Here is a 10,076-nt window from a genome sequence, read left to right as displayed (position 1 = left end):
ACCATAACAATCTGTGCTAATGAGTTCTGGGGATCAAACCAATGGCATGTTCTGAAAGACTAACACAAAGCCTTTTAGGCATCTCACTTTGATAATGAGACAAAAAACATCAATATATGGCCTATAGAAAAAAAAATAATAAAAGAGAAGTACAATAAAAAAGAGAGGGAGAGGCTGCACGGTTAACACACTTCAGTCAGCTCCTCCACAGCTCAGGCTTACCTCCATCACAGAGGTCAATGTCAGGTCAATGGAATAGCAGTGCTCTGTACTCCGAAATATCCACGATGAAAAAACTCTTCAGGAGACCAAAACAGAACTGGACAATAATTTGAGTGACCCTAAGTCCTAAAAATGGCCAGCCACTTTAATAGGAACACCTATCCAGTTGGCTAGCATGCAATTCCTTAAAGCCGTGGTCTAGACCAGAGGTCCTGAATCAAAATTTTAAGTCTGAATTTCATGTTTGTGTTAGGATTCAGATCTCGTCATTGTAAGTGCAGAAAAAAAAACATAATTTCCATAGCATTTCAATAATATTTTTAGCCAGTTTGAACTTTGATTGTTGAAACTACAATCTTTAATGTGAGAGGTCTCTGGTTGCTCTGTCACACTGGGCTCTCAGTTCAGGTATGGTACACGCCCTCACCTCGGACTGCTGCAAATATATTTGCTGAAACATATGAGACAAACTGGTTTTAAACTTCCCTCGGGAAGAATAAACATCTATTGATCTGTCCGTTCAAACATCTATTGATCTGTCCTCTGAAGGTTCAGTTTTCATAGGCGACAATGGCAAGGAAAAACCCCCTGAGATGGCATAAGGAAGAAACCTTGAGAGGAACCAGACTCAAACTATGAGCTGATTGGCTCTGTTAAGTGACGTGTATAGCCACGCCCACCACAAGGGAAAAATGCTAAATTACTGGTATATAAATTATTCTCATTTATCAGAAAAGCATCAGGGTCTGGATAGAACTGTCATTCAGTCTGGATCTGCGCAGGTGTTCCTATTAAAGTGCTCCAGTAAGAGCGTGACTGTATGCTGAGGTTAACTCATGCTATAAGAATTGTTGTCCTCCTCCAGGTCTCTCCTCCTCAACCCACTCTCCATCTTTTCTCGTTATCATCCATCTTCGCATCATCATATTTATTCTCCTTTTTCTTCATAGCCGTCCTTCTTCTCATCTTCATCATTCTTTCTTTCATTCTTTATCATTCCTCTCTTCATCATTCAATACCACTTCCTCTGCTATATTCCACTTCTATTACCGTACTGTCCTCCTTTTTTTATTCATATCTGCCTGACACCATCCATCTTTTCATCTCTGCTCTGCAGGTCATCATCTTTCCTTCTTTCCTGCTCCTCTTTCTCATCCTTCTCCTCCATCTCAGCTTCCTCATCATCATTACTTCTGCTCCTCTTTCTAACAATCATTAACTATCTCCTCATCATCTACCAGCTCTACTTTCTCATAATCCTCCCTCTTCTTCTCTTCCACCTTAGCATTTCCTGCTCACATTCGTCATTCTCCTCCTCGTCATACTTTACCGCTGGATTTTTCACACCCCTCTCTTCCCTATTTTTTGTTCAAGTCTCCTCTGCATTGTCATTCTTCTCCTGCTCATCTCGGTAATTCTTCATCATCACCTCACTCCGCTGCTCTTTCTTATCATCATCATTCTCTTGCTCCTCCACTCCCTCCTCTTCATCCTTTTCCTCCTCATCACTCTTATAATACCACCGCTGTCCTCCGCCGCATCCTTATTGCCCACCTTCATCTCCTTCACTCCATCCGCCTGGCAATAATCATCCACTCATACTTATTGCACTTCATCTTCATCAAGGCTACCCAGTCTGTTCCTTATCCTCGGCTTGAAACGATACCACCATCAAGAACCACTTTACAGTGCCTTGCAAAAGTATTCCCATCCCCCAAGAAAGGCAAGAAGAAAGCCATTGTTGGAAGAAATCCATAGGAAGTCCTGTTTGCAGTTTGTGACAAGCCATGTGGGGGGACACAGCAGACATGTGGAAGGAGGCGCTCTGGTCAGATGAGACCAGAATTAAACTTTTTACCCCAAGTGCAAAACACTATGTGTGGCAGGAAAAGTAACACTGTGCATGGTGGTGGCAGCATCATGTTGTAGAGATGCTTTTCTTCAGCAGGGACAGGGAAACTGGTCAGGGAAGATGGATGGAGCCAACATACAGGACAATCTTAGAAGAAAACCTGTTAGAGTCCCCAAAATACTTTAGACCGAGGCTGAGCTTCACCTTCCAGCAGGACAACGAGCACCAACATACATTATCATTTTCCTTCCACTTTACAATTACGTTCCCCTTTGTGTCGATCTTTCACATAAAACTCCAAAAAAACACAATCATGTTTGTGGTTGCAATGTGACAAAATGTAGAAAAGTTCAAAAGGTGTGAATACTTTAGCAAGGCACTTCATCCTCCTCTTATCATCCTCCTCTCCTCTTTAAACCTCTCCTTGTTCTACTTCGTCATCATCTAGCCTGCGTCTTATCCGGCCTAATAATATACGAAGCCTTTATGATTAGACATATTCGTCCAATTAGGACTTTAAGAGACTTTAAGAGACTTATAGGCTTAGCATGAAGGCTTCTTAATTTGGAGATAACGCCCTTATGGGTGTTAAAGTAGTGGGAGTGCTAGCTGAGCTGTGGATCAGAAGATGACAGTATAGTTCTCACCGCACCTGGCATTTCAGCCAGCACAAAGCAAAGCCAAGAACTAACTAAACCATTCGCACCAATGACGGGCTGAAAAAAACAGCAATGACTCAGTGCTCAAGTGCACAGGACTATGGATAGGAATGGCTAGACCAACAAACACTTTAAAACGCTAAGGCACTAAAATATGTTTTATAATGAAAATAAAGTTTTATTTCAGGTCCTGAAATAACAAAACAAAATCATAGAATTAATATGAATAGTTACATTTACACTTACATTATCTTACTGCTGCTCGTCTCTGAGATAAATAAATTTCATTATTTCACTACAATGACAATAAAGTCTCTTTACTTTGATAAACTGTATTGTTACAGTTTGTGGATGGATAGAAAATATATTATTATTTCGTAAATGAAATGTGACTTCTTGTGTGTTTTGTGTGTTCTTCATTCTGTCACAGGTTTATGCTCGACTGTACACACAGAAACTATCATAAACATCCCTGTTACCCAGTGGTGACAAGGCCTTCAACTTCAAGGACTTTAAAAAAGGTATTACATTCCTTAAGAAGCACATTTGTGAGGTCAGACACTGATGTTAGACGAGAAGGCGTGGCTCTCGGTCCCGCCCGAATTCATCCCAAAGGTGTTCCATCAGGTTGAGGTCAGGACAGTCAAGTTCTTCCACACCAAACTCACTCGTCCATGTCTTTATGGGCCGCGCTTTGTGCTCTGGTGCCCAGTCATGCTCTCAGAACTGTGTTCTGTTATTCTGTACAATCAAAAGTCCCGCTTTGACTTGAACATATTCTCGTGACTTTAATTACTGTAGAATTTTTAGACGTGCCCACTCCTACAAGCCCCTTTCTTTAATACAACTTCCCGGTGAGAGAATATTTATTGGTCCCCGCCGCTGCGGCGTGGTGCCTGAACACCAGAGGCTCCCTGAGATCCTGCTGAACGTCAACAAAAGACTCCTTCCATGTAACTGAATAAAGGCACGAACACACACTGGTTAACTACTAAATAGCCAACTGGATTTCAGTGTGTTAGTAGTTCATTTAGCAAAAACAAAAAAATAAAGGTTATTAAACGTCTCAGTGAAGTTATCTTGATATCACTGACACAGTGCGAGTATCTGTAGAGCTGTGGGCTGTGTGTGATTTAAGACTTTTCTCTCTTAGCTTATGGCTGGAAGAGAGATATTGGTGGATCTTCTCTTATTTTTGCTTTATTAAACTTTAGAGACTGGTGCGGGTGAGATCTCACCAAAGATCAACAGTTTCTGGTATAAAATGACGTGCTGGTGGATTTATTACAGCCAAAGAAGACCTTATCGCCCGCTTCATTCAGAAATAAAGTTGGAAAAACAGCCAGGGTACGCTTGTATATTCATATATAATCATATATATATGATTAATTGTTTTGTTTCTGGACCCTGAACCTTTCGATGGTTTAGTGGGTCGTGTCTTTGGGAGTCCTCTGAATGATGTTTTTTAAAATTTTTCTTGTATATTCTTCAGACTGTAATCAGAGCTGGACTGCTAAATATTTAGGCACCTATGACACGCCTAGAGTATCATCATCATCATCATCATCCTCATCCGGTAACACCGTGTTACTTTTAACTGTTATATGCGTTTCACTGCCTCTTTATTTTATTACATAATGTTATTTATCAAACACAGCAATGTTCTTTGTTCTGCTGAAGGCCCACTGCAGCTTTTAAGATGAACGCAGGATGACGACATGTGAATCGATCAACACCTTAAGTTTTACTATTAAAACTTAGATGATTCCATTTGTTTCTTTATTGCCTCCCTTGAATGACAAACACGTTTCTGATGCACGCACGTACAAAATGTACTGTATATGAATCTCACTCTCTGAGGCACCACTCCTATAAATATAACACTTTATTGTAAACAATGTACTGCGTATCTCAGGGCCCTTATACAGTATATCGCAAAACAAATGTGTGTTTAGTTGCATGGGTTTTGATTAGTTTCAGGGAAGCTCAGAATTTTTACGTTAACTCGAGGCCCAGGTCTAAAGGACCTGGTTCACTGCTGCTCTAAAGCTCCTGTTTGTGCTCAGAGTGAACCGTCACGGTAAATGGATCCTCACTCACCCCTACTTGGAAGTTCCCTATGAAGTAGTCAAGGTTCGCCTGGATGAAGCTGATGTTGTGAAGTCCGAGCTGCGAGCTTCTGTCTCTCGCTCTAACCAAAGACTCTTCTTTGTTTTCGATAAGGATGACCTAAAGAAGTAAAAACAGACCGTACGGTGAGTCGGCTTCATGCCGGGTCACGACACACCCCGCCGTCACCATAACAGAAACCTGCACGGTGTTTTATTAGGCACAGATTAAACGAAGCTTTCAATAAGACATGGCAGAATTCTCTCGGATCTCCGACATCGTGTCGGCTCAGATCGAGTGATCACGTAAACTCACACAAGACATCACTAATCCACCTGGAGGGAAACACTCAGGCCTCCATTCAGCACGGACACGTGTAGGATTTCATCTTTGCCTTCGGTACGACTAAACAAAAGAAGAAAGCAGTGCTGGACTTACCTGACACTGAGGAAGGGTGTGGGCCAAAACAATCCCAACATGGCCCTGAAAAGAAGCACAGAAACAAAAGGAGTAAGTCTCAAGATGCAGCTTTCAAAGTAGTGTCAGATCAAAGGCTGGCCATCAGAGCCGAGCTCCGTCCATCAGAGGATCGCCTCCACGCTTCTCAACTCCACATGAAAGGCTGAACTCGGACGTGACTGCTGTGTACGGCATAACAAAAGCACGAGAGAGTACACCAAGGACCGTGTGTGTGTGTGTGTGTGTGTGTGTGTTTACATACATATATACACACTCACTGTTTAGTTAAACAGGAAACCATGTACGCCTGCTATCCAATCAGATCCAGGTCACGCGCTCTTTTGGGAGGTTCTGAGAACGCCGGTTGTCCTCGTTAAACACTCACCACGTGGACACCGCGTCTCATCCCAGAGTTCCTGAGATAATAAGCTCCACTATTTTGGTAAGGCTTTCTACTAGATTTCTGAGTGTGGCTCTGGGGATGTGTGTTCGTTCCACCACAAGAGTTTTACTGAGATATTGGGTGAAAGGGCCCGGGGTGCATTCGGCTCTCCACTGTGAGCCTGTGTTGTGTGTCCTACATATCTCTCAGCTAGTTAAAGTCTGATGATTTTGCATTTTGCCACCATGTTGTTAAAATTTCATCTCTGAAAAAATGAGTCCAAAGTATTGCATGCAGTTCCTCGAATGTCCACTAGCTCTGAAGGTAAGTTAGGTGAATCCTGGTAAAGGCCCATGCTCAAATCACCGACTCACACACTGCTTTATCATCTATACAGTGTCGTAAGGGCCTGGAGCCTATAGCACACACTAACAGCAATCTGGGGACACCAAAAAGTCCAATCTGCATGTCTTTGTCTTTGGACTGTGTCTAAACCCACCAAGCACGGAAAGAACATGAAAACTCCATGCATTGGCCCCAAAGGTGCGAATCAAACCATTGAGGAACACTGCTATCCACTAAGCCGCCGGTGACAGACTGGAGTCGCTTGCTTGACGGACTCTCTAACTCAGAAGAACAAGCCAGTGTTGTCTCAGTGGTCCCAGTCTCAGTGTCAGGCCCAGACTCGAAGTAAATGGGGAGGGTTGTGTCAGTAGGGGCATCCGGCGTAAAACATGAGCCAAATCAATATGCCGATCATGAATATGCGAGCGTGAATAATGTGCGTGACGGCCTCATTGCAGGCTTCAAACCGCTAGCTGTCTGATGAGCATCACTTTAGCAAACCAGCTAACTGGAATCGTTGTTATTTGACTCACAAGAGTTGACACGGGATGACGGAGTTTAATCAAACGTTTTAAAGTAATATGAATTAACGTTAGCCACCTTAGCATTTTAGCTAAGCTAAAGTTAGTTACTAAGGTAAGTAGGTGCACTCCAACCAGCACCCAGGTTCCACTTATGGACTACCCGGGTTTACGCAGAGTCGGCTCCTGCCAAGACGGTGAAGACCAGAGCTCCCGCGGCTGAGCATCCAAACCGCTCATCAGAAAACCCCTGGGTGACATCATGGGGGGCGTTTGTCCTGTTGTATACAGTCTCAGATCAGGCGCTCGTAGGATATGGGTACAATTCAGAGTTATTACATCCTAATGCACATTTAATTGGAATCGTGAATAGCTTCAGCTTTTCAGTTCTGATGGGAACTCGACTGGTGAAATATTGTTAAAGTCTTGCTTCGAGTGATACACATGCAAATCAGCCCGAGACTGAGCAGATATAAATATTTAAGATGTGCGGTGTAGCGTCCGTGGATCGATGTGTTTGTCTGAGAATTTGGAGGCCAGATCTAAACCCCCCCCCCCCCGAACTCGGTCATGCTTCCCAAACTATCTCTGAGCAATTTCCTTTTTTATTTTTTTGCAGTGTTTTTGCAGCACCATCCTGCTGAGAGAGTCCACTGCGATTAGGGAACCGTTACAGTCACCAGTGCGCTGAGCGTTTACTTGTTGCCCAATTCATCGGCTCCCACTGTAACGAGATGATCAGCGCTATTTATTTCTAGCTTTCTACGATGAAACAATCAATACGAGGCCGAATCAATGCATGTTTTATTTATATGGTTATGATTTACCATTTCCAAATTAAATAATTCAGATAAGAAACAGTTCTGACTCACTCCTCCGCTACAGAAGTCCACTATAGTGTGATCAGGTCCAGCGAGCTCCTTCACCATGGCGACCAGGTTGTTCAGCTGCTGCCGCTTGCGCACGGCTCGAGCGTCTGACATCTTACCTTAAAACGAGACACGGGAAAAAGTCTCACCACTGTTGTAGAGATTGTAAAAACATTTTAATTGTACAATATAACTCAAAGAATATCAGACTAGTACAATTTATTGAAAGATGAAATCTAATAAAATGTAAAAGCTGTGATAAGCTTGACATGTTTTACACCTGCACAGACACACTGGGGGGAGGGGCTATTCTTATGTGAGGTCATAACAGGGGAAAGGTTTAAGTGGCTGGTTTAAGTGGCTTGTTTAAGGTCGGTCCGATACCAAAATGGAAAAACTAATGAAAAAAAGTAGGAAATGACTAAAAAAAGTAAATTCTGCATCATACTGTAGGTTAGCAACAGGACATTATAGCAGCGATAAACACAAAACCTTTCAGCCTTATTTGTTTCCAAATTGATAAAACAAAACACCAAAAGCAAACAAAAGCTTGATCAGGTTACTGAGAAACATAAACGCTACAGTACAACATGTATAACCTTTAACCTCTGACCGTAACGAAACCACCGAGACTGGAGACTCCTTGTTAAATAAACGTCAACTTCAAAAACCAAAGCAAAAAAACTAAACACTACGTAATTACAAGAAAAACACGGACGTATTAGAGCCTGTGATTTGCCTTGCAGCTGGAAAGACCAGAGCTGTGCTTACAGAAAATGACTCAAAACCTCGAAAAAAAAATAATCAGAAGCAACAATCCAATGTACAAATAATAAAAGATCACATGACTGCGTAATTAGAGATGAGATGCACAAGTGTGTATAGAAATCAGCAAAACAATCTGGCTGCAGACTTCATGTTGCATCTACACACACACACACACACACACACACACACACACACACACACACACACACAGAGCCTGAGAAACATCTTATTTATCAGAGAATACACCACCCTAAATATATCCCTGTTCCTCTGCGTCACGGCCCCAGCGCGCCCAGAGCAATCTAGATCACTTACAGAGAAAAGCAAAAAAATATGACGTTTCCTGCATCACTCAAGTTAATGAAACTGCCACTAAACGTGAGTGAAATAGAGTGGGATTTCAAAATGGATCAAACATCACATCTTAGAACAGAGATCGGACGTGACGGGACGACTGACCCGCGAGTAGAAGGAACAAACTCACTCTTATAAAACCTCTAATCCAACCTGGACCAACATTAATCTGGAGATAATCAGACGTTATGATTTTACGTCTGTTCTTTTTTCTTTATTTCAGACTTACAGCCACTCAGTACAACCGCGGAACATGAAACACAGCGCGGAAACACAACATGGAAAACCCTCATGTGGTGTTCCTCTCGGTCCCGAGTGTCCCTGAGACAAAGTCCAGACCCGACGCAACCCTGACAAAGTGCTCACTGAAAATAAACGAGCGACCGTAAAAACGTATATATAATTATAAATAAAACAAACTGGAAATCAGGAACTAATTTTACACATTAATTCATATTTAATCACAAACAATCAAAATTTGCCTCTGAGTCAAGATTGTTTGTTTGCTGTTATAATTTGTGAGAAATTGCGCAACATTGTTAAAGTTTATTTATTTATTTTATAAGATGGTATCTGTAAATGCTCAAGTTTAATTTTACATAAATAAAGCTGATAACTAGATTTTTATTTTGTATTTGACTTTTGTAATTCTTTACTTTATTTTGCTAAGATGAGAAAAGCCTAAGCTGATAAACATGACGTAACCGGAACAAGAAGTTTCTAATGAAACATGTATGTGAAGTAAACACATAACTGCTACTTTATATTTATTATACAGTGGTGTGAAAAACTATTTGCCCCCTTCCTGATTTCTTATTCGTTTGCATGTTTGTCACACAAAATGTTTCTGATCATCAAACACATTTAACTATTAGTCAAAGATAACACAAGTAAACACAAAATGCAGTTTTTAAATGAAGGTTTACGTTATTAAGGGGGAAAAAAAACCTCCAAACCTACATGGCCCTGTGTGAAAAAGTGATTGCCCCCCTTGTTAAAAAATAACTTAACTGTGGTTTATCACACCTGAGTTCAATTTCTGTAGTCACCCGCAGGCCTGATTACTGCCACACCTGTTTCAATCAAGAAATCACTTAAATAGGAGCTACCTGACACAGAGAAGTAGACCAAAAGCACCTCAAAAGCTAGACATCATGCCAAGATCCAAAGAAATTCAGGAACAAATGAGAACAAAAGTAATTGAGATCTATCAGTCTGGTAAAGGTTATAAAGCCATTTCTAAAGCTTTGGGACTCCAGCGAACCACAGTGAGAGCCATTATCCACAAATGGCAAAAACATGGAACAGTGGTGAACCTTCCCAGGAGTGGCCGGCCGACCAAAATTACCCCAAGAGCGCAGAGACAACTCATCCGAGAGGCCACAAAAGACCCCAGGACAACATCTAAAGAACTGCAGGCCTCACTTGCCTCAATTAAGGTCAGTGTTCACGACTCCACCATAAGAAAGAGACTGGGCAAAAACGGCCTGCATGGCAGATTTCCAAGGCGCAAACCACTTAAGCAAAAAGAACATT

The 10,076-nt window shown here is 41.8% G+C and overlaps 1 protein-coding gene across 1 annotated transcript in view; it reads right to left on the bottom strand.

Moving 5' to 3' along the window:
- gstcd (glutathione S-transferase, C-terminal domain containing) overlaps positions 1 to 10,076 on the bottom strand; it is a 91,152-nt gene that overhangs the window by 24,603 nt on the left and 56,473 nt on the right. Inside the window, exons 4-6 of the mRNA XM_053501432.1 lie at positions 7,422 to 7,537; positions 5,281 to 5,325; positions 4,834 to 4,962 (exon numbers count right to left, since the gene is read on the bottom strand). Coding sequence (XP_053357407.1) covers positions 4,834 to 4,962; positions 5,281 to 5,325; positions 7,422 to 7,537 — 290 coding nt within the window. The remainder of the gene's footprint in view (positions 1 to 4,833; positions 4,963 to 5,280; positions 5,326 to 7,421; positions 7,538 to 10,076) is intronic.

This window comes from Clarias gariepinus, chromosome 8, assembly GCF_024256425.1.
Source record: "Clarias gariepinus isolate MV-2021 ecotype Netherlands chromosome 8, CGAR_prim_01v2, whole genome shotgun sequence".
Lineage (NCBI taxonomy): Eukaryota > Metazoa > Chordata > Actinopteri > Siluriformes > Clariidae > Clarias > Clarias gariepinus.
Note: the sequence above shows the minus strand (reverse complement) of the source record. Positions and strands in the feature narration are given on the sequence as shown.